This window comes from Garra rufa, chromosome 2, assembly GCF_049309525.1.
Source record: "Garra rufa chromosome 2, GarRuf1.0, whole genome shotgun sequence".
Classification (NCBI taxonomy): Eukaryota; Metazoa; Chordata; class Actinopteri; order Cypriniformes; family Cyprinidae; genus Garra; species Garra rufa.
In genome coordinates, this window is record NC_133362.1 from 25,426,475 (window position 1) to 25,450,931 (window position 24,457).

A 24,457-nucleotide genomic window follows, 5' to 3' on the forward strand; every position below is an offset into this window, starting at 1 on the left:
TTTAGTACTTCAATATCAAAACAAACATCAAATCACACAGTTCTGTTACACAATCAGTGGCTTTTTACTTGTAAAAATGACTTGACAGCATATAGTAAAGTGTTTAAGATCTCTTTTTTCGTTCAGTGTTACCATCCATGTTACAATTTTAAAAAAGTGCATTTGCAATGCAAAACATCACCATAGAAAAGATTCATACAATGCAAAAAACAATTACAAAGCCCAGGACTGGGTAAAAAGTACATTTCAAGTGCTATATTAAATTATACATAATAAAAACTAAGACTGATGTCTTAAACCCATGCTAGTAAAGCTGAAAATTGTTTGAAATGTATGGATTATAATATTGCATGCATTCGGCTGATTATAAAACTGTATAGTGTGATAAAAAATAGGACCCAAACAAGCCTCTGCGCTGTTTTACTTCATAAAAAGAGGCTTGTTTATGAATTTATCTTCTTTAAGGTATTGTTAAGTATTGTTTCTTCACACCTTCAGCGTATCCGCGAAAGCCTTTACACACCTTTGCTTCGAACCCATCGACCAGTCTCAGAATCACCTAAAGTTAAAAATAGAGATAAAATCTCATCATTGTCATTGTTTGATGATTTTTAGATACTGTTTGAAAAACATTGAATACAGTGTGTTATGTAGGGCTGTCACTAACAATTATTTTTGGTAATCAAGTCGATTATTCTGACGATTTATCGAGTAATCGGATTATTATAATTTATTTGAGGTAATAAAAATAGACCTAAGCAAGCAATAGCCTTTAAAATGACTTAACATAAATATATAATAGCAATAAGGCAATAATAATTAGTTCAAATAAAGTATCAACATAAAGTAATATGGTTTTATTAAACAAAACTGTTAAAATACATAATGTATCATAAACAATAGACCAACGTACATTATGCATCATAACAACGGCCTGACGATTGTTTTTACAATTTACTGCTCAATCTAATCCTTGTTAAATATTGACTGAACAACATTTTATTCAAACGTTCACTTAATTTTGGATATTTGTCCATTTCTTTATGACAGAAATGCTACTGCCACTGTAATTTCTTGAATATGTGGACATCAAAACATAAGGTTTGAGTACAGTTAACGTTAACGTTAGCAATCTGATGAAATTGTGCACACTGCACTCCCAGATGAACGTTATAGTAAACCCAAACTCACAACAGTATGCAGAGATGTTGTTTGAGATGCTCCACACATTAATGACAACTGTTTGTGTGGAGCAGCATTTACTGTGAATAGAGCATGACTGAAACGCACACACATAACCTACACGTATGTAAATAATATTAAACCTGCATCACATATATTAATTTAATCAAAGTGTTGGTGAAATTACAATAGAATTATGCTTTATTGTGGCTTTAAAATAGGTTAAATATATCATGCAGCCACTTCCGGTGTTTTAACGGTAAAAAGCAGTCGAGGGTTTTTAAACAATGACAGCCCTAATGTGATGAGAAGCTAATTATACTAAAACTGATTATGTAGTTTTCTAACCTTTTTCACCCTTTTCTCCTCTGGGTCCCTCTGGTCCTCTTTGTCCCGGAAGGCCAGGTATCCCTGCGCTCCCCGTTTCCCCTGTAGATCACACACAAAGAGTTTTATATTCACAGCTCTTCATTTTCATGTTCAAGCAGTCAGCACTTCATTTCTTGTCCAGTAGGGCTATGTGGATCATGACTGGTACCTCTTTCTCCTTTGGGTCCAGGGTATCCTCTGTCTCCTTTGAGTCCTGGCCTGCCAGGAGGCCCTGGAATGGTCCCATGTGCTGAGAAGATAAATGATGTTTGAGGAATGAGGAATAAATATGTCTATAATCACTCAGTATATGCAAAAAGTGGATACTAACTTTTAAAGAAGTCCATTAAGTCAGCTGTCACGTTTCCATATGTACCAATCACACGGCTGTACCCAGGTTGGCCGGGGGGACCGGGAGGACCAGGAGGCCCAGCAGGTCCTTGAACTCTTCCTGCGTGCGTTCTCCAGTATCCCTCTGTCAGGTCTTGCAGTAAACCTTGAGCTAAAGGAAACAATCAAGATTTGCTTATTAGCACTGTGATGGACTGACCATCTGTCCACAGTGTTTGCCTGACTATGGCAACAATGGATATATTTGCTTATTATTAGTATTTTGTACTATTTTTGTACTCTCTTTTAGACACAACATTGCTAAATACTCGTAGTACCAAACAAAGCCAAAGCATCCTAAATGAGTCAGTGTTTCTGAACGAATCAATTATGTGAATGACTCAATGACTCGCTTAAAAAAAAAGTTGTGATATTGTGATATATTTCTCCACTATATAGTTGAAAATGTGAAATGATTACTATGTTCAAATTTACAGTGCTCATATAATGTGTGAAGATGTAAGTACATTTATATATGATAGCTATTTTATGACAAAAATGGTAAACAATAATCAGTTATTCAAACTCAACGACTCAAATTTCTCGGTTTTGAATTGAAATCTATTGTGTATGAAAACCATTCCAGTACTGAATAAAAAATAAAACTCACAATTATGAATTCACTCAGAATTGCGAGATTATCTCGCAATTGTGACTACTTTCTAAGAATTTCAAGTTTGTATCTCACAATTGTGACTTTTCTCAGAATTGCGAGTTAAGTTAGAATTGTGATATAAACTCATAATTCTGAGAACATATTTTTCTTTTTTGTCCTCAGAATGGGACTTTATAACTCACAATTGTGAGTTTATATCTTTTAAAAAAGTCAGAATTGTGAGCAATAAAGTTAGAATTGTGAGTTTATGTTCCACTATTCCAAGTCTTTATAACTAATTGCGAGTTTATATATCAAAATTCTAAAAAAAAAAGTCAGAATTATGAGATAAAACTTGTTTAACTTGCAATTACCTGTTTTTATTTTTATTCAGTGGCAGAAACAGGCTTCCATAATAGTGATTAATGTACAATTTATAATTGAATGTGACAAGACAGAAATCACAGTAGGCACATAATTAAGAGTGAATTTGTGTGTGTGTGTGTGTGTGTGTGTGTATATATATATACACTTGTAAATAAATTAAAATTGATTATTTTAATATAAATTCTAGTTTTTCTACTGTTCTTTCTTAAGTGTACCTACTTAGAGAATAAAACAAATTGGTTAAATTAATGATTCAATGGCTCACTCTCAAAGATAGTAAACTTGTAGTATACCTATGACTATAACTCTATTTTTTTTTTCTGCATTTCAAATGTGAATATTTTTTCAGGAATCACAAGGTTAAGTTAATTTTACTGCTTTATTTACATAGACCATATCTCTGGTGCATAGGAATGATACTGTACTCACTCTTAATGTAATCAGTCACTTTGATTGCAACATTGGAGTAGTCCACTGGTTCACTGATCTCTGAGCCATAGCGGTATTGGCCTCTGGTATTGTGGTAACTTTGTCCAGGTTCACCAGGTTCACCCTTCTGACCAGGCGGTCCGGGAGGGCCAGGGTTACCATGAGCGTAGCGCCTCATTGTGTCACCTGAAAAAAATATCAGACTATTTATTGATGCGGCAACCACAGAATGTTTTCCAGGAACTGGTCAAAGATATCTAGGATGGTTTTTGACAATGTAGAATAGAATGAGATCCCTTGTTAAAATCAGTCAAACGTCCATCAAAGAAAAGTTACACTGAGGTGTCAATTTCCAGATTAGAGTGTGTGGTGAGTGACTCTCACTGTTTAGGTAGTCCTGCAGCTCAGCACGGATCTGTTCTCGCGCAGAAGATCCTGTATATGATACAAGGCCCCTAGTGTCTCCTGGAGGTCCCTGGGGTCCTGGTGGACCAGGTAGGCCAGGAGGTCCCCTAAAACCAGATTCTGAATACCAGAGAATCACATAATGAGTTTTTCACAAAACTACAAATATGCATCAGACAGTACAATGAAACAAGAGAACACTCACTCTGTAGGTAGAGCTGGATGTCCTCTAGTTTGTAAACTGAAACTCCAGAGGAGCCTCCTGAAATGCCAGGCGGACCAGGGGGTCCCTGTATTCCTCGAGGCCCAGGAGGCCCAGGGGGCCCAGGACGTCCAACACTTGCACTAAGCCCTGACTCTGCAAACATATTCAAAGTGGAATATAAGAAAAAAAAGGAAACCCTTTGGATGTTCTAAAACAAAATAATTTTGAACATAAACATATAAACATACTCTGAAGCAGAGCGGTTATATCACTGTAGGAAGCACCCGGCAGGCCAGGTGGGCCGGGAGGACCTGGTGGTCCAGATCTGCTTGTTATCCCCTGCTCTAAAAACAAAATCACAAATGGCATTAGAAAGACAGAATTCAACCTATTGCAGCTTTAACATTTAAGATTCAGGTTTAAAACATACCATTCATCATTCTGATGGCATAGTTTGCCACTTCCTGTGCACTAAAGGTACTAGCACTAATTCCAGGTGAACCCGGTGGTCCTGGAGGACCAACCACATAACGCCTCACATCTTCTCCTGAGCAGAAGTGCACAAGTCATTGGGTCAATTCTGAGATTCAACATTCAAATGGCTATTTATACACAAGTGGGTCTGACATGGTTTACTCACTCTGTAATAGGGAAATGATGTACTCAGCACTTATACTTCCAGGTGGACCAGGAGGTCCTGGAGGTCCTTGAAGACCATGGCTAGCACTGTTACCACTAATTCCAGAGCCTGGATCAAAATAATACATTTTACCACAAATGCAGCAGAATTCACAGACATATATTACATGTTACACAGCAGATCTTAACTTACGCTGAATGTAAGCGATAACCCGAGATGCCACATCCTCAACAGACACTGAAGGCCCAGGTGGACCAGGTGGACCCTGAATACTAGACAAATGCTGCCTCATGCTGTCACCTGTGAAAAGGATGTCACATTCATGAGGAAATGACCTTCAGGAGGAGGAATGTGATTATTCAAATGAACAGGTACTCACTCTGCATATACTCAGCGATGTAACGACGATAGTCTGCAGCAGAATGGGATCCACTAGAATGACCTGGAGGACCAGGTGGACCAGGAGGTCCTGGAGGACCAGGCCGCCCTTGAGCCGCGACCTCAACTGCTCCCGATACTGACGGCAACAAAAAGTGATACAAGAGTTACGTTACTGTCTTGCTTTGGGAACTTCTTCTGATAATCTAATAATGGTTCTATTGGAGGTCAGTGTTATTGCCAAACAGTTCCTGCGCATCCATTATACCCACACCTAATCAAACTTTTTAAATTTTATATCAATGAATATGGTTTTATCATTAGTGTCACCCCCCAAGAAGCTTAGTGAAAACTAAAGAAGTGAAGACTGTGGTTAAACAAGCCAATAGCTTAAAGATTTTCCTTACCCAAAGATAAATAGGATTAGAGAATATGAAAAAGAATTATGCAATTTGTGTTGAACGAAAAATAAAAGAAAGAAAGAAAGTCTTATAGATTTGGAACAACATTAGGGTTGTAATTTTTGGGTGAACATATACAACACAACATTATTGAATATTTTACCTCTTGATTCTCCTCGGTATGACGATGTGCCTGGTACTCCAGGTTCCCCTGAGAAACAATTTTAAAGATTATTGTACTAGTTAATAATGAACCTGAATACAATGTCTTGTCATCTTTATTCAAGGGTTTTACCATTACGGCCATCTCGTCCGGGTTGTCCAGGAGGTCCTGGGGGACCAGGTGGACCTTGAGCCACTCCATACTCAGAGACTATGTAAAGTAAAAAAAATATTAAATACTGTTTTATGAACACTTATGTGTCAGATGGTTTAAGGTGTCTTTACAATAATTCAATTATAAATTATAGATTATTATAAATTAAAGCTGTAGTCCCTAAATTTTGCCTCTCTGTTGCCATCTCTGTTTAAAAACCTGCAATTGCAGTTATTCATGGAAATATCTTCTTTGTGTGGGTTGTGCATTGATACAGCTCCTCAGCACGGATAAATCAAATGTTCTGAGTATGTGTGGTTGTCAGTCACCTCAACATTTTGGATATTCACTATAATTCATAATCAAATATTCTATGTCTTGGAAGTATAACCCAAATAAGAATTTTCACAGGAAAATGTCATCATGTCTGCCATTTTTGTTCTGACCAACTGAGGAGAAAAAGCATTAAAATAAATTAGGCTACCAACGGTGATTAAATCTAACAAAATGATCCGCCACCTGTAGCATCCTCACATGCTGGGAATCGTTCTTTATGTATACAAACGTGATATAATGACGCAAAGACGAACGGTGGCATGCTTGTATTTCCCACGAAAGCCTACCAGTACCACTCAAATTAGAAAACATTATTACAAGCTTACTGTTGTGAAACGGGCTAAGGTAAGGAGATAGTTTTGAACACTGGCTGGTTATGCACTTGCCCAAAAACTGATTTTGGATCATTCTTAACCCAAAAAAGTTATGGGCTGCAGCTTTAAGTATTATAGGGGCTTAGTTAATAAACAAACTAAACAAAGGCACACAAAATATAATTCAAATTATTAATTGACCAAATCTGCTGTAAGTGTCACAATGTTAATGAACCTGTCAAAAAAAAGGTAACTTACTAACTCTACCAGGACTCCCTGGAAGGCCAGGCTGACCTGGTTCCCCTAAAAAAAATCACATATGACCAATAAATTATTATTATAAAGCATGTGATGATCTATTTAAGTATTTCATGTGTTTAACTGTTATTAAGATCAATATTAAATGTTGGTTGGAGAAGAGAGCCTCACCTTGGTATCCTCTTGGACCTTGTGCACCTAAAATCCATATAAATATATCATTAGATATCTGATAATAGTTAAATAACCTACTTTCTGACATCACATTTTCACTGTGCCTTCACTAGAGATAGGCTGACATAGAGGTACCAACAAGTGGAATCAACTAAACACAAGTTCTGAGTAAGACTGACCTGTCGCTCCCTTAGGTCCTGCTGGTCCTGGTGGCCCAGGTGGTCCTGCGAAAAATGTTCCTGTGTAGGCAGCATTTGTAAAATTGTGAGACTTATGAAACTATGATACTCTTAAAGTAATGCATAATCACAGACATACTGTATGCTTGTAATCAAACCTGAATTAGGCACAAAGTTTCCTGGATCTCCCTTGTCTCCTTTAGGACCTGGTCTGCCATATCCTATTAGACAGTAACAAAAGAATTGAGAAGAGTATGCTACTACAGGAAAATATGAATATGAGTTGGTGTGTGGCAAAAATGAATAAAATTCCAATGAATAAAATTAAAGTTTGTGTAAACTACTCTACTTCATTTTACCTGGTGTGCCTGGCTCACCAGGTGGTCCCGGTGGTCCTGGTCTAGAAGCGCCTATAGACAGTTAAAATTGATTAAATGTATAAAAGCATAAAATTCATTTTTTGTCATATATAAAGGTGTATAATTCCATGTACTCTTTAATTTCACATTTAAAACACAATATATGTGGGGAAAAAAATCAAACAGATGTTACTCCTGAAACCTTTCATGGATAATGTTATTGTACCTGGATGTCCAGGAGGTCCTGGGGGACCAGGAGGACCAGGTGGTCCAGTAACACCAGCATGTGCAGGACCATACTGTCCTAAAAAATGACAGATATGCAAGTGTTATGTTAATGCATTTCTATAAGTTATTAATGTTCAAATTAGATCTTTTAAATAAAGACTCACTTTCAGCTCGCGCTGCAGAAATATCACCAGTGCTAACACCAATACCCGCTTCTCCTTGTTCTCCCTTATCACCTTTAGGACCTGCACAAAAATCAAGGTGGATGGATGAATGCATGGAAGGTCATCTGGATATAATATATATTTGACTAATTTACAATATTACTTAGAAACACTGGATAAAAAGGGAAATTTACCAGGCTGACCAGGAATTCCAGCAGGGCCAACGGGTCCTAGTGTCACAAGACATAATATTAAATTATACTGTGTATTATCAGTATCAGTATATTATAAAAAAATACTGATGTAACCAAACAGTCTAATTAGTTTAAGTATACAAAATGTCATTAATTGAAATGTTACAACAATTTCTATATGTAAAAAAACATATTTGACTGATTTTGGGTTTTTAAAAGTGTGAAGATTATGAACATACCTGAGAGTCCTGGAGATCCAGGTGGGCCAGGGGGACCAGGGCTTCCAGGTGGTCCTGGGATTGCCACTGAGCTAGAACCTGCTGCAAAATTAAAGCACTCAATGTAAGTTTATGACTGCATGGTGAAATGTTAAATGTGTTTTAATACTTCATGTGGTCTTACCTGCATTGATCACTCTTCCAGGCTCGCCATTCTCACCTGTGAACATTTTCAGATTAACTATTTGGACATTCACAGATATGGTTGCACATATATGATTCTAATGTCCAATAATGAGACAAAGTATATTGCTAAAAACTCAAGACTTCAAAAAAGCAGCTAAACATTGATCCTAGTCTATTTCACTAAAACAGTAAACAGTAACAGTACCTTTAGCACCAGGCTGACCAGGATTGCCAGGCAGGCCTATAAAAAAAGAAACATGTTCACCATTATATCTTCATACACAGTATTTATGACTGTATAACTACATAAAAATGTAATGCTTAAATTAGAGAAAACAATGCAGTTCAAGTGACAGGTTACCTGGAGGTCCTTGAATCCCTTGGGGTCCTGATTTAAAGAGAACAGAAGAAAAAGTTAAAAAATAATAAATACAAATCAGCTATTTTTCCAACATTATCAAACTTTAGTCATTTGAATGTGTATATCCACAGGGTGAATGATAGAAACATGCAGCTAAGGTCATTTTCTTAAAATGAGGATCATGTTTTTTGTGTTTTCATACCTGGTTGCCCAGGATCACCGGATGGCCCAGGTGGTCCTCTGATTCCTGGTAAGCCAATTGAGCCTGGCTCACCTAGATATGAACAAAAATTATACAAAATACAGACACAGATTAAAATAAAGATGTGGATATAAGTACACAAGTTGAAAAAAAAAATAGGCTTGGAGTAATCAAATCTGAAAACGACACTCACCTCTTTGGCCCTTTTCACCATCAGCTCCTTGAGGCCCTAAAATGAAAAGATAAAATTACTATCTAGGGACTTCTTTTATACCAATATAAGATGCGCATTAAAGATCCAGACAAAAATAGAGCTTTTATATATTCCAAGCACCCACAGCCAACTAAGCAGATCCAGTCTTAGACAATATAGCAAAATTACTTAAAATTACTGATATTGTTCCGGGAAAAACTTTTTTGGCTAACAAAGAAATGCCACAAACAATTTCTGCCCATTTGTCCATTTATTTAGAACTACTTGAGATGTTTGGGGTCAGTACGATTTTTTTATGATTTTGCTCACCAAGACTCTATCATCAAAATATAAACAAAAAATATTGTGAAATACTATTACAATTAAAAAAGTTATATTCTATTTTATTACATTTAACAGGTAATTTATTCCTGTAATGGAAAGGCTGAATTTTCAGCAGCCATTACTCCAGTCTTCAGTGTCCTCTAGCCTTTCTCATATTTTGATTTGGTTTTCTTTACACTCTATCCCTGTTCTAACAATAAAATGGCCAAAAATCTCACCTGCTGATCCTTTATCTCCTTTTTCGCCGGTTGGCCCTTGCCGTCCTGCAGCACCAGGAGTACCTGATTGAGGATATAGTGATTTAACAATCAATCAAATATTTGGCACAAATGAATCAAGTTTTTTTGCTATGGCTCAGTATAAATATGCACACCTGGCAATCCATTTTCTCCTCTTTCACCATGATCACCTGATACAACAAACACATAATTTCACATAAATTCACAATGACTACAGTAATGAAGTGGATATTGTATGTCAGGCTGACATACTGTATAACTGGTTACAAACCTTTAATTCCAGGTGGACCCGGAAGTCCCCTATCACCTGGAAAGAAACATTTTTCATAAAATAAAAAACTTGATTTGTCCCAGAGGTTCAATTTAAAGACATATTTAGCAGCATGTCAAGAAAAACAACACTTTTATAAAAAATATATAAAATTTATAAATAATTTATGTAATGTATAAATTTAATTAATAAAAATATAAATAATGCTTTGTGAAAACACACTAAGCTTTCGTTGTGATACACACCTTTAGACCCGGCAGGGCCAGCTTCACCTCTGAAACCTTGAGGGCCTTGTTCACCTGAACAGAAAACATTTTTAGTTACACATTTGATTTACTTATTTTATAACACAAAAATTACATAACGGCACTAAAATATTTTAAAATACTAAAATATTGATTACCATGTAAACCACTAGCACCTGTTGAGCAAACAAACAAAAAGAGAACAAAGATTAAATAATGCTAATATTGCATTACTGCTTAGCGATATAAATATGTGCATTTCATTTGCCAATCTCAAATGATTCTCTACAGCTAATTTCACTGAATATAATAAATATCAGCCTTTATATAAATAGTTTTTTTGTGTATTGACCTTTAGGCCCAGGTGGACCAACATGACCAGGAGAGCCTGGAATTCCAGGAATACCTGAAGAAAAAACAGATACACAGACACATTATAAATGAATAGTTTTATTCTCAAATTTATGATGTGCATGAGAACTGTAACTTATAATGTATTAAATACTAAAAGTTTAACGTTATCAAGAGCCAAATTCTCAAAGCATGTACTGTAGTATCTTACCCCTTTCACCCTTTTCTCCAGATCCTGGGGGTCCTGGCTCTCCACGGGGTCCAGGTTGACCATCTCTTCCCCTGAAACCTGGTGGTCCTTCTGGACCATGTTCACCTGTCAAAGACATTTTTAATTTTGATGAGGCATCTGGAAAAAGTTCATTCTTTTTTTTAGAACAAGTAAGAGCATTAACAGAACTGAGTCAGGACTATAAACTAAATTGTATGAATTTACATTACTTGTTAATTCTACAGCATTAGCATCTGTCAGCTGCTTCATTTATTAACTTTTGTGGGACTTGAAAAAAGCTTGCCACAGGAAAAAACTGCATTAATGTTTTCATAATTATTATTTCATAACTCATCTCCGCTACCCTGGAAATCCAGAGGTCTCGCGAGAGCACAATTTGAATTGTCTCTGCAAGACACTCTGGCATCGAGCAATGATGCACGTTACTGCATTACGTAAGCAGTTCTGGGAACCAATCAAATCGGTGTATCTGATGTAGGCGGGCCAGAGGCGAGCTAAGCTGATGACGACAGCGCTCTGACGTCCGGAATCATTTAGTAAACATTGAAAGATGACTACAGATGAACACCAGTTGTTTGAAACGGCTTTGGCCACTACAATGGACGAGTTAGACTTGGCTTTTCATATAAAAGAGGGACAGAAAACCGCGCTCGAATCGTTCCTTTGCAAGAAGGACGTTTTTGCTGTTTTGCCGACTGGATACAGCAAGAGTTTAATCTATCAGTTAGCTTATTGTTGTGATTGGTCGTGGCGTTATCCAATTGCGTGCAGTGAGAGTTTCAAATGCATGCTTGGTGCCGCCCCTCCAGTTAGGCCCTATTCATTGCTTGATGCCAGACCCTTAAACTTAATAGATTAGGGTCTGGATTTTTCCCAGGCTACATCTCTGCAGTAGTGATGCACCTCTATGCATGTTTCATACGGATTACATAATCTAAAAAATATATGTTTTCTATTTAAACTGGTTTATTTAAAAGTAGACATTTTACTCTCAATAGATATATTTTTCATGTCTGTAAGGCAAGTATACACAGATTTTTAAAGTTTCACGCTCAAATATGGGACAAAGATGGCAGAAAGCACATCCTGTTTGCTTTCTTTATTTTACAAAAGCGTAACGTTTCATAACGTAACATTTTTCTAGTTTAACATTAGTTTTTAAGCAGCCATGCAATGTTGCTACTACATACATCTTTCAGATGAAAATATTTGATGTCGATGAATGATAAGTGAGCATTTAGATGTCCTGCTTGATGTACTATATTGCCACATAGACCAGCCATTAACAATCTGTCCATCATGGACTGCATGACTTTGCCACTTCCTGTGGATTTTTTTATTCTGTGACTAAGCGACTAATAAATTTTGTTCGACCGAGTCTCTCCTTGTCAACTAACAGTTAATCAACTATTAGGGGGCAACCCTATGATTTACTTTGTGACTTCAACAGAGAATTAATTATGGTGAAGGTTTCTTTAACAAAATAAATGTGTAGTGTAATGTTTCAGGTACCTGCACTTCCTTTTTCTCCCTTTTGTCCTTCTCTTCCTGGATGTCCTGGCATTCCTGGTGGACCTAGAGATGCACATCAAAAACAATTAAATCTGTTAAGACTTCATTCTACACAACTGTTAAGACTAGCTCTACAAGAGGATCAAGCATTATTCTTACCTGGCAGGCCTGGAAAACCATTATCTCCTGAAAAACATTTTCAAATTGTTTAAGTTTTCATGTTTAAGAATGTAAACAAATCAATCTAAACAGTTTCACAGATTTTTCCGCAGCCAGTATTACAATTGTACAAACCCTTTGTTCCTGGAGATCCAGCGTCACCTAAAAGTGGTGAAAAGAGCAAATGTGTGATTGATGTAGTGATGGAAACGCAGGTTATTAACTATTAAATCTCCATAGAATGTATACATGTTTTATGTACTGGCAATTTAGTAAAAACTACAAATCTGGTGTACCTCTAGGCCCTGGAGGTCCAGCTTTAACTGAAGTAGCAAGGTAGGCTAGATACAAAAAATGATTGATATTATTATTTGTATTAAATATATGCACATGTGCATGACATTTTACAAGCAATGTACATTTTAAGGTGCATGTGTTGTTTGTCTGTCTAAGCAGAACTGTGTACCTTTCATGGCTTCAGACTGCAGCTCTGCTTTCAGCATTTGCTGTATATTTCTCTGCAGCACAGCGTCGTCTGAATAACCCGAATCCAGTGAATTGACATATGCCGATTTACTTCGATCTTTATATAAGCCGATATCATCAGCATGAGAGGACAGGCGACTTGTGTGGGCTTTCATGGAGGAGGACATTTCTTCAAGAGCGGTGACACGTGAGCTTAGTTTCTTTACCTGCTCAGCTTCAAGAAGAAGAGATTTGCTACAGATTAGAAGACAGTATGCAATAGCACTTATATTTACATTAGATAGAAAACCTAATCTTGAGTTGAACTGCACACATACAGTAATCCTCTATGAATAAATACACATTGATACATAAGATACAATTCCTTTCTCCCAAGTTAAAAAAAATCCAGAGGTAAAAAAAAAATGTAAATCATCATTTGCCTCACATTTTAAAAACCTCTAGCTCTACTGTAGTGTTTTAAAATGAAGCTGTCTTATTAGCGATAAATGTACCCCAAGTGAAATAAATGTATCATGTCTTTCATTAAAATGACAAGACTTACCTAAAGCAATGAGTCCAAACAGAAGGCCGAGGAGCAGCAGGAGGCTGAGCAAAAATCCCAGCAGCCACTTCCACCAGGAACAGCAGTTTGGCCCACATCCACAAACACCCCCTCCACAATTACATTGGTCTTCATCGTCATCAACAACCTTAGCCTTATGAATCTCTGACAGGACACACACAGCAGGAGACAGCTCTCAGTTTTATACAGTATGACTGGATATTGTATTATGTGGAATGTTTATTTGAATAAAAGGTTTTACCTGCATATGTAGCTTTATCTTTTGTTGCTGATATAGACCCATCTTTGGAAAGGTAAAAAAATGTTTGTGACGTCAACAGATATTTTAATATTTCTTTGAGTCAAGCAGTGAAATCGATTGAAATACACTACCAGTCATAAGATTTTTTGTGTTTTTAAAGAAGCCTGCATTCACGTGATCCAAAGTACAGCAAAAACTTTGAAATTTTTAAATATTTTTACTATTTAAAATAACTGTTTTCTATCTGAATATATTTAAAAATTTCAAAGCTGAATTTTTAGCATCATTACATCATTACTCTAGTCTTCACATGATCCTTCAGAAATCATTCTAATATTCTGATTTTCTGCTCAAAAAGCATTTATTATTATTATTATTATTATTAAGTTGAAAACAGCTGAGTAGAATTTTTTTCAGGTTTCTTTGATGAATAGAAAGTTGAAGTTCTCACCACTTTTGATCAATTTAAAGCATCCTTGCTAAATAAAAGTAATGATTTCTATAATAAATAAATCAAATATACTGTCTCCAGGCTATCGACTGGTATAATGTATAATGTTACAAAAGCTTTATTTTATTTTATTTCAGATAAATGCTGATCTTTAGATTCTTTGGGTATTTTCTGAGAACTGGAGTAAGGATGCTGAAAATTTAGATTTGATCACAGGAATAAATTAAATTTTAAAATATATTCAAATAGAAAGCAGTTATTTTAAATAGTAAAAATGCTGTAGTTTTGATCAAATAAATGCAGGCTTGGTGAGCAGAAGAGACTTCTTTAAAAAACATTAAAAATCTTACTGTTCTAAAACATTTGACTGGCAGTGTAACATCCCTCAAGATGAAAACGTGTATATTAAAATCATCAAGACACATGAAAATTAAGTTCCTTACAATGTGCTCCAGAGCTAGACTTCACAGGAGCACTTTCAGAATAGCTGGTCACCATTGTTTCCTTCTTCACTGAAACATCTGAATACGACCCTATAAAGCAAAGATCGTGTGTATTCAGTTAGTGTAGATCACAACATTGATAATGTTACATTGCAAATAATTTCCTTTGCAACATTAAATACAACATTTAGTGTCCTGTGTTTACCTGCTGTCCCATTGGAGGTGCATTTGGTAAACTGCTTGCCACTGTCTTTGGTCAGGATAAATTCATCAGTTTCTCTCTTCAGTGGAACATTCTCTTTCTCCAGTGTCAGGTATTTCTTTGTCACATTTTCATTAAGGGTCCTCGTTCCAGTTCCTAAATATGACACAAAGTCTTCATGTTTATCGTGCCTTGCTGAATACATCTTAAAGAACTACTGTACAGTAGCCATAAATCTTTTTCCTGAGCGATAATAACAAACACCTGAAGTAGAGACGCCTGTGCTAACAGCAAAAGTGCTATTGGGACTTGAGGAATAATTCTTCTGCACTCCATATCCTAAAAATACACACAAAACAAATAAACAAAGATTATGTTAAATATCTCTTTGCCACACTCTTTGTCACTTAAAATCTGTTAGAAATGTATTGCTGAAAACACTTTTCAAAGACTGTGAAGTATGTAGTACTGAATTGTGGAATAAGACAAATCTTGAACAGCAAATCAGCTCATTAGAACGATTTCTTAGAAAGTTTAGATTTGTTCACAGAAATAAATTACATTTTAAAATATATACCTAAACAGAAAACTGTTATTTTAAATAGTAAAAATATTTCACATTTTTACAGTTTTTGCTGTGTCTTTGGATCATATAAATGAAAAGACATTTTTCATTCCATCCTAACTGCTGCCTCTAAGCCACTTTTCCTTCAATTTTTTTCATTCCATCCTAACTGCAATTTTACAAAAGATTTCTATTTCAATTTTGACAAAACATATTTTTTGTTGTTGAGCTCTGCTGTGCAATATAACAAAAAAAAAAAAGAATATATATATATATATATATAACAAACACCTGCAGTGGAGAGGCCAAGAGTGCTGCTGGGACTTGAGGAACAATTCTTTTGCATTCCATATCCTAAAAATACACACAAAACAAATAAACAAAGATGTTTAAATGTCAAGTATCTCTTTGCAAGTCATAAATGTTAGAAATGTACTGCTAAAAACATGTTACATAGATTGAAATCAGGCCACTGAGCATTGGCCCTCCCCTAACAGTATAATAACTCATTTATGTTAACCATCTAGACAATGTTAACAATGTATTTTTACTATTTAAAATAACTGTTTTCTATTTGAATTTATTTTGAAATGTAATTTATTCCTGTGATTTCAACGCTGAATTTTTAGCATCCTTACTCCAGTCACATGATCCTTCAGAAATCATTCTAATATTGTGATTTGCTGTTCAAAAATTTTTTTTTATTATTATTGTGTTAAACAGCTGAGTAGAATTTTTTTTAGGTTTCTTTGATGAATAGAAAGTTCAGAAGAAAAGCATTTATCTGAAATAGAAATATTTTGTAACATCAGCAAATCAGCATATTAGTATAATTTATGAAGGATCATGTGAAAATGTAAAAGATTAGAAAAAGAATAAAAATCTTTCTGTTAAAAAAAACTTTTGACTTGTAGAGTATCATAGCTTCCACAAAAACTGTTTTCAACATTGATAACCAGAAGATTTCAATCATCAGAAGCAATGTTTCTTGAGCAGCAAATCAGGAAATCAGAATAATTGACATGTGATCATCTTTCATTAATAATTAATAATAAAATAGAAAACTTTTTAAAAAAGTAATATTATTTCACTGTGATCAAATAAATGCAGCTTTGGTGAGCATAAGAGACTACTTTCAAAAACCTTATCAACCCCTATCTTTTGAACAGTAGTGTATTTATACAATATTATATTTCTAATTTCAATTAATTGTTACTTTTTGTAAAAACACAGAATACACTGAAAACTGATTTGTTGATCATTTTCATTCCATCCTAACTGCCGCCTCTAAGCCTCTATTCAAGCAATTTCGACAAGACCTCATTTATGTTAACCATCTAGACAATGCTATCATTGTGACAGAACACTTTACTTCTCTGACAATTCAGGACGGGGTGACAGAACAAGTGACGATTTCATTTTTTTCACACTGACCCCAGGCCATTTTTGTTGTTGAGCTCTGTTGTACAATATAAATATAGTAAATGTAACAAACACCTGCAGTGGAGATTCCTGTGCCAACACCAAGAGTGCTGCTGGGACTTGTCAAATAATTCTTCTGCACTCCATACACTAAAAACAACCACATAAACAAATGAACATACTTTCTAGGAATGTTATTAACTTGTCATTTGTCAAAGCAATGTCATCACAATTATTTAATATTATATGCCTCGGAGGATACCTGATTGTGTGTTAGCTCCACTGGAAGTTAGAACTCCACTCGCAGGAGCTAAATTGTTTTGGAAGCCATACACTGTAAGTCAAGAAAAAACATGTATTTAGCTATGTCTGTTGGAGGACCGTACCTTTAACTGAATGTTTTGATGTTTTAGTAGCTTTATGTATAATAAACAGAGTGTGATACTGATCAGTGATCAACTGTGCAGACCTGATAGGGAGGATGGTGATGTGCTGTTAACAAGAGCAGCTCCCGTTGACATGTTGTTGGTGTTGCTCTGGAAGGCATAAGGAGTACCAATGGAGACTGTAGAGGGCAGTGTTGAGCTGTTCCATGTGTATGAGGCCAGGTCAGCGTCGACAATAGTGGTGTCATATTGCTCGACTGAAAGAATTGAAAGAAAGCCTTAATGCCTTGGAATTGAACTCAAGATCTCTATGCACGGATGAACTGGGGAATTTGAAATTCTTTGTGCGTGAAAATAAATGGGCAGGTGTGGCAGAAGTGTTGACTGCTAGTAGAAAGTCTTTTCTAATATATAAGCTTTACTAATAACAAGGCATGATCTGTAAACAGCTTGAGCTTTTCTAATCCAGTTTTCAATACCTTGATTGGTGGAGGCCTTGGTGTCTAAGGTCCTGGCCTTGCGAGGTACAGGGAGAGGGGAGGAGGAGGCAGATCGTGTGGGGCTGACGCTGGCCGAACGTGATCCCTTCAGCAGCTTCTTCACATCATCCAGCTCGGTCCCTGTAACAACATCTCTGTAAGTCACAACGTCGTGTCTAAACGTGCCTTTACGTGCACTCCCTGGTGAAAAAAAAACTGCTAAAACTGGTCATAGCTGGGCGGCAGGCTGGTTTTAGAGGGGTTTTGGCCATTTTTCCAGCCTGGCCAGGCTGGTCTTAGCTGGTCAGGCTGGGAAACCACCAGCTAAAACCAGCCTGACCAGCCTGGCCAGGCTGGGAGACCAGCTTAAACCAGCTACTTCCAGCTTAAACCAGCTAAGACCAGCCAACCAGCCTAGGCTGGTTTTAGCTGTTTTTTTCAGCAGGGCTCCCATGCTACTGACTGCTCTGGCATTGAACAAAACAACTTATAGCGTTCCCTTGAGCTTCTGAAAAGAAAAAAACTTTAAATATGTTTATTTACTATTTTCTTAATGTTAAAAGGGGATGATTAAACATTTCTCAACATATTAGTTTCATTCAGTTATATAAAAATATCTAATTTAAACCCAGTTAACAAATATACACTACCAGTCAAAAGTTTTTGAATAGTGATTTTTAAAGAAGCTTCTTCTGCTCACCAAGCCTGCATTTATTTGATCTAAAGTACAGCAAAAACAGTAAAATGTTGAAATATTTTTACTATTTAAATAACTGTTTTTTATTTGAATATATTTTAAAATGTAATTTATTCCTGTGATTTCAAAGTTGAATTTTTAGCATCATTACTCTACTCACATGATCCTTCAGAAATCATTCTAATATTCTGATTTGCTGTGCAACATTTATTATTATTATTATTATTTTGAAAACAGCTGAGTAGATTTTTTCAGCATATTAGAATGATTTCTGAAGGATCATGAAGACTGCAGTAATGATGTTGAAAATTCAGATTTGAAATCACAGCAATAAATTACATTTTAAAATATATTCAAATGGAAAACAGCTATTTTATATAGTAAAAATATTTGACAATTTTTACTGCTTTTGCTGCACTTTGGATCAAATAAATGCAGGCTTGGTGAGCACTGAGCAGAAGAGACTACTGTTCATAAACTTTTGATTGGTAGTGTATGTTCAAAGAACTTTTTGCTAACATTCCCATTAAGTTATGAAAATGTTTTTTTAAATGTTTAAAATGGCCAGTTTTTGAATGTATAACGAATGTTTCTTCTTTTATATGAATGTTAGAGGAACAGTCCGTTTAATTGTTTAAAAAATGTTATAAGAATGTTAAATTTAAATGTTCCTTTCAATGATTAAAACACCATTTTATATACAGTATATTAAAATATTTTTTTTCTTTGTGATGCAAATATTAGAGGAACATTTCATTTTATTTTTAAAACATAAGAAAGTTGTATTGTCCTTACTGACTGTACACAATTTAGAACAAGATTTGTTTTCTCTTAACATTTACATAACCTTTAAAAAATGTGAACATTATGGGAAAATTCCCTGTTACCTGTGATCATTGTTAAGTGCTACACAGTTCTGTACCTACATTTCTTTATTGTGATTCCCTAAAACAACTGAATTAGAAAGAAATAGAAGAATAACATACATCTAGTGGAGGGAGATGCACTCTGTAGCCGGGTCCTGATTTCCGTCTCTAAAACAGAAACACAGAAAGACAAAAATATTTGAATAAATAATTATCTCCTCATTCTTTCAACACCAGTGTATACATGTAGCACATACATTTAAAAATATAACTGATCAATAATGTCCAGAAACCACAAAGTGTTGCATTAAAAGCAACCTGGTGATCATTTCACTACTTTTCAAATTACAGAGATTTTTGAATTAGGTGGAAATTACTGTATTAATTACTAGAAAAAACTTGGGAAATACTAGAACAGGAACAATTTTTTGCAATAAGCTTTCTGTTATACACTGTTGCTATAGATTTTTTTGCTTTATGTATGCAAGTTTTGAGTGCGTGCTTACAGTAAACCGTCTTTCAGAAAGTGTGCGAGTACTGAACTGCTTTACTGCTTATTGCACTTCAATGGTTTAAAAATCATTCATGTTTAAACTGGCAAGACTTAAAAACAGATGCAGATCCATTTCTGTTCTGAGTGTCTTTCAAGCTGAATATTGTTGGAAATATATGATGAATGTTCACTATCCCTAATGAGTTACTAGCCTAAGACATGTGCTGGGGCTCAGCCCCGGATGGCCATGGCCCAATTTAACCCCTGGGTGTAATATATTTCTGAAAAGGCCTAAATTAAGGGTGTGCCTGGAGAGCGGCCCACCATTTTCAGCCAATCAGAAACACTCCCTATGAATCACTGCGTGTTCTTTTGTGGGCAGGGTTTTGGAGAGATCGCTTCATTAGGTTCATTAGTTGAAGTTAGTTAACTACATTAGTTAACATGAACTAAGAATGAACAATAATTCTAATGCATTTATTAACCTTAGTTCATTTCAGCATTTACTAATGCATTATTAAAATCACAAGTTATGTTTGTTAACATTAGTTAATGCACTGTTAATGTAATATAAACTAACATTAACAAAGGTTAATAAAAAGTGTAATAAATGTATTGTTCATTGTTCATTCATGTCAGTTAACACATTAACAAATGTTAACAAATGACACCTTGTTGTAAAGTTGCTTTTTACAGTTAAAAAGATGTAAGGATAATACTATTGGACGGTAAAGGTAATAAAATAATCTCACCTCTGCTTTGACTCCTTCCTCTAGTTGAACCTGGAAACAGAGCAATCGAAACAAAAGCTGACATTTTTTCTCTCCATCATATAAAACAACGTTAATCATTTTTATTTGTCTGAGGGTCTTACCATAGTCTTTTCTTTTTATTTCTGGGGATGAGTTGTCACTTGAACTTCCTGTTGAAGTAAAAAAATAATAATGTAATTATGAAGGACTGACCAAATAAATGCTTAAAAAATTTACCCATTTATTTATTTAAGATGTCTCAGCTGTGACTAACCATCATAACGACGAGAATGAGCAGTTTTGCTTCTCCTCTCTATTAACAAAGCAGTGTCTTGTGTTCTTCTCGTGCCATCAGTGGAGCTGGATTTCACCCTCGACCCAATTCCCGATCCTGACATGCTCTCAAAAACTCCAGAGGAACCTGTCTTCCTGCTCACAGTTGTCTCCTCAACCAGATACTCCCCTGATCCAGAGCCTAACCCACCTGCACTCACACCTACAGATGCTGAAACACACAAGCAGCGACAGTTTTAGCCATTTACAAATATATGAGTTCATTTTAAATATCAGACATTGATACTGTATCAGAGTAAAACCTGAAACCTAGAAAATAATGTTTGACTTACAGGATGAGAAAAAAGGACTGCCGTTTTGAGTCAAAATGTTCTTCTCCTGGCCAGAAGACCCAGAGGTGCTTGACATGCTCTTGCTGGCGGATGCGCTGAAGCCTCCTGGGGGTTTAAAACACAGTAAATTACAGCAATGGCCAAGCTTTGACCTCATATTAAAAAAGATGGCCAAGTTACAGCCACACTATGACATGATGCACAAATTCAGTGAAGGAAGAAGGCAGTGAGAACAGATAATTTGTACATAGTAAAGTGAACGGGGTCACTTACGTGGAGGTAAAGATGTAATTCTAGTAGTAGAGACTGTTGTTTCCGTGATGCCTGTTTTCATAATACATGTCTTATAAATACAGCTCTTGCTTTGAAATTCAAAAACATATATCTGAATCAAATGTTCCCACTTCTTCAATATAATCAAGCTTCTCAATAACATTACAGAACCACTAGGTGGCACAGTCTTTACATCCTCACAAAAGATTTTGGTTCAGGTTCACAGCAAATCGATGAACTCAAGATAATAAAACACCCTTACCTCTGTCTCCTGAACCTCCTCCTGAATAGTTTCTTTGCTGCCTTAAATCATCCATTCCATGCTAAATTAATGAAGCAAAACAATATCATTAAAATCAGTGTGTTATGAAGCAGAATCAGTCTAGATCTAAACATACTCAAATATATACTAACCTACAATATTAAAAATAAAGGTTCCAAGAAAGTTTTTTTACATTGATCTATAGAAGAACCATTTTTGGTTCTCCAAAGAACCTTACAGTGAACAGTTCCTAAAATAACCATTTTGAAGTACATTTTAAAAAATCTAAAGAACCTTTTTTGACTATAAAGAACCTTTTCTGCATTTGTTCAAGGTTCTTCATAGAACCATTGATGCCAATAAAGAACCTTTATTTTTAAGAGTGTATATTAAAGGAGTAGTACACTTGTCTTTCTTTCTTTCATGTATGTCTTTCTTTCTTCAGTCATAAGGAAATTATGTTTTTTGAGTAAAACATTTCAGGATTTCTCTCCATATAATGGACTTCTATGGTGCCCCCGAGTTTGAACTTTCAAAATGCAGCTTTAAAGAGCTCTAAACGATCACAGCCAAGGAAAAAAGCGTCTTATCTTCTATCTTATATAAGACACTTCTTCCTCGGCTGGGATCATTTAGAGCCCTTTGAAGCTGCATTTAAACTGCATTTTGGAAGTTCAAACTCGGGGGCACCATAGAAGTCCATTATATGGAGAGAAATCATGAAATATTTTCCTCAAAAAACGCCATTTCATTATGACTGAAAAAAGAAAGACATGAACATCTTGGATGACAAGGGGGTGAGTACATTATCAGTACATTCTTGTTCTAGAAGTGAACTAATTCTTTAACAGAGCTTTAACTGAACTATAGGACAGTACTGGATGAAAGCTGCGATACATTACGCATATTCTACATAAACTTATTTATTCAATTATATTTAATTTGTGATATATTCCTGTACATTTTACGAGATGTTTTACTGTCTTTGTCCCTCACGACATTTTTTAACAAGAAATGTTAACTGCATGCACACTGATAAACAAAAGGATTTTTCTTTCCTGTCAGATTCTACTCAGATTTCAAGGCAAGATTATTATAGAACAGAAGACTATTCCACACCATTTCCAAAACATATCCAACATCCACAAATACCCATTTTTATCGTTAATGAAAAATAACGCCTACGGGACAATTATTTGCTCCAACAAAAGACTAGCGAGTAGGCTACATTTAAAGTCTCATATTTTCAGGGAAGAGAGTATAGCAATTCATCACCACCCCACCCTCTTCATCTTCAGTTTCAAACGCAAAACCAGCTACTGTTTCCCTGCAAACCACAATACATGAAAAAGCTAAACACACTGAATGGTCCCCTATAGACAAATAATGGCTTTATTTGCTAACGGTGATTGTCCGTGCAGAGCTTTTCAACCCTGAGTTCAGAATCACTTCAGATTTTACTCAGTTTCTTCGCCACATTTACTTTTAAGTTTAAAATAAAACAGTTACAATAAAACATTAAAAACGTCTCATAATTAGTCAAATAAGTCTGGGTTTTAGTCTTTAATCCAGTCCCGCACAGAAACAAGATGCAAAGAAATCTGATTGTTCGCATTTATAAATAATAAACAAGTAGCCTATTTCAGAAGACCAACGTGCTGATAGAACCATATAAAAAGCAATAAATATAATAAATAAGAAAGAATATAGAAACTAAATGAAGCAAAACTGTATCGTTATTCATTAATCTTTTCTCTTTTTTTGTGATTAAAAGAAAAACGATTCGAATGTTTGAAAGCAAAATCATTATAATAAAATGTTTTACCTTTGAGGCTTGAGAATCTGAAGAGAAATGTTTTTTTTAGATAAAGTCCCCTTGAGAGTTGACTGTGAGCTTCAGCTTCAGCTTCACCTGTGCCGTATGAATGCTGTTACCTGACTGCTGCTCGTTTCTTTTTGATAACTTCTCTTCTTTGATCGGCAAGTCTCCACAGGACTTTGGGGTAGGAGTTTATACCGAGCCACTCCCCTGTTTTTTGGCAGGTACACAGACAGACTTTTAAAGAAGACAATACCCTCGGGAATCACAATTTTATCCTTTATGTTTCAGCAAACTGAAGCTTTAGGACATGTTCAGGTGAACACAGGTGTGGCTGGATGCGTTGTCTCTGCGTCAGTAACTTCGCCTAAACGGACAAACAGACAAAAAGTAAAATCTACTGCTGCTGGCATTGCAGCATAAACGTGACAGAAAATGCATTTTGTTCAGCTTGAAGCAATGAATTAAAGTATATTTTTAGCCGTTGTACAATAATGTTCCATGTAAAAAGTTATAAAGACTTCGATTACGTTACATAACTTACATTAGGGAGGCTCATGCTTTGTCTCATACTTTGCATTCAAGATGCAAAATCATACTAAACATACTAAAAGTATATTAGTACTTTAAAAGTGTATGTTAGTGCATATACATATTGGTACCTTTTGAAACGGTACCGCCTAATTTGATAAACTCATACATTTCCTGGGAATAAAAACATGATTAAATACATTTTAAATCACCACAAAGAAAACATGCGTCTTTAAATAAACTGTAGTAACGTGACTATAATTATTTTACTTTTTCTGAATGTGTCAGCTGATTACAGACAGAATGAAATCCGTATGGGATCAAATGAGGATATATTATCAATACTAGCAAGAGTGCAAGGGTGTTCATGCATACCATTTTAGCCAATCCTATTAGACATATTAAGTAATTTTATTAATCACTATGCAGTGAATAATCTGGAGACAATACAAACGTCCCAAGTATAATTCAGGCACATGCT

At 35.5% G+C, this 24,457-nt stretch overlaps 1 protein-coding gene across 1 annotated transcript; it reads right to left on the reverse strand.

The window, feature by feature from the left end:
• Nucleotides 1-40: 40 nt before the first annotated feature.
• On the reverse strand, nucleotides 41-23,608 carry col17a1b (collagen, type XVII, alpha 1b). Its single transcript, XM_073833946.1, has 58 exons — nucleotides 23,452-23,608; nucleotides 21,627-21,687; nucleotides 21,365-21,415; nucleotides 21,092-21,196; nucleotides 20,740-20,970; nucleotides 20,588-20,635; nucleotides 20,466-20,495; nucleotides 19,341-19,388; nucleotides 17,658-17,798; nucleotides 17,262-17,435; nucleotides 17,055-17,126; nucleotides 16,868-16,942; nucleotides 15,662-15,724; nucleotides 15,070-15,144; nucleotides 14,809-14,961; nucleotides 14,604-14,693; nucleotides 13,710-13,751; nucleotides 13,448-13,612; nucleotides 12,884-13,117; nucleotides 12,714-12,758; nucleotides 12,553-12,579; nucleotides 12,418-12,444; nucleotides 12,259-12,321; nucleotides 10,726-10,830; nucleotides 10,516-10,569; nucleotides 10,322-10,339; nucleotides 10,164-10,217; nucleotides 9,919-9,954; nucleotides 9,782-9,817; nucleotides 9,627-9,689; nucleotides 9,064-9,099; nucleotides 8,871-8,942; nucleotides 8,669-8,695; nucleotides 8,513-8,548; nucleotides 8,306-8,341; nucleotides 8,143-8,223; nucleotides 7,904-7,939; nucleotides 7,710-7,790; nucleotides 7,544-7,621; nucleotides 7,318-7,368; nucleotides 7,117-7,179; nucleotides 6,959-7,018; nucleotides 6,777-6,803; nucleotides 6,606-6,650; nucleotides 5,677-5,754; nucleotides 5,545-5,592; nucleotides 4,982-5,119; nucleotides 4,795-4,902; nucleotides 4,603-4,710; nucleotides 4,393-4,509; nucleotides 4,211-4,306; nucleotides 3,963-4,115; nucleotides 3,737-3,877; nucleotides 3,353-3,538; nucleotides 1,883-2,053; nucleotides 1,721-1,801; nucleotides 1,531-1,611; nucleotides 41-559 (listed from the first exon to the last, which is right to left on the reverse strand). The coding sequence occupies exons 2-58, from the start codon at nucleotides 21,679-21,681 to the stop codon at nucleotides 516-518; spliced, it is 4,659 nt and encodes a 1,552-aa protein (XP_073690047.1). The 5' UTR covers nucleotides 21,682-21,687; nucleotides 23,452-23,608; the 3' UTR covers nucleotides 41-515.
• Nucleotides 23,609-24,457: the final 849 nt, after the last annotated feature.

Coding starts and splice junctions, on each gene's coding strand:
- col17a1b (XM_073833946.1), bottom strand. CDS start 21,681: ATGGATGATTTAAGGCAGCAAAGAAACTATTCAGGAGGAGGTTCAGGA. Junction 17,799..19,340: donor TGCATCTCCCTCCACTAGAT/GTATGTTATTCT, acceptor ATGTTGTTACAG/GGACCGAGCTGGATGATGTG. Junction 8,224..8,305: donor TGGAAGAGTGATCAATGCAG/GTAAGACCACAT, acceptor TTAATTTTGCAG/CAGGTTCTAGCTCAGTGGCA.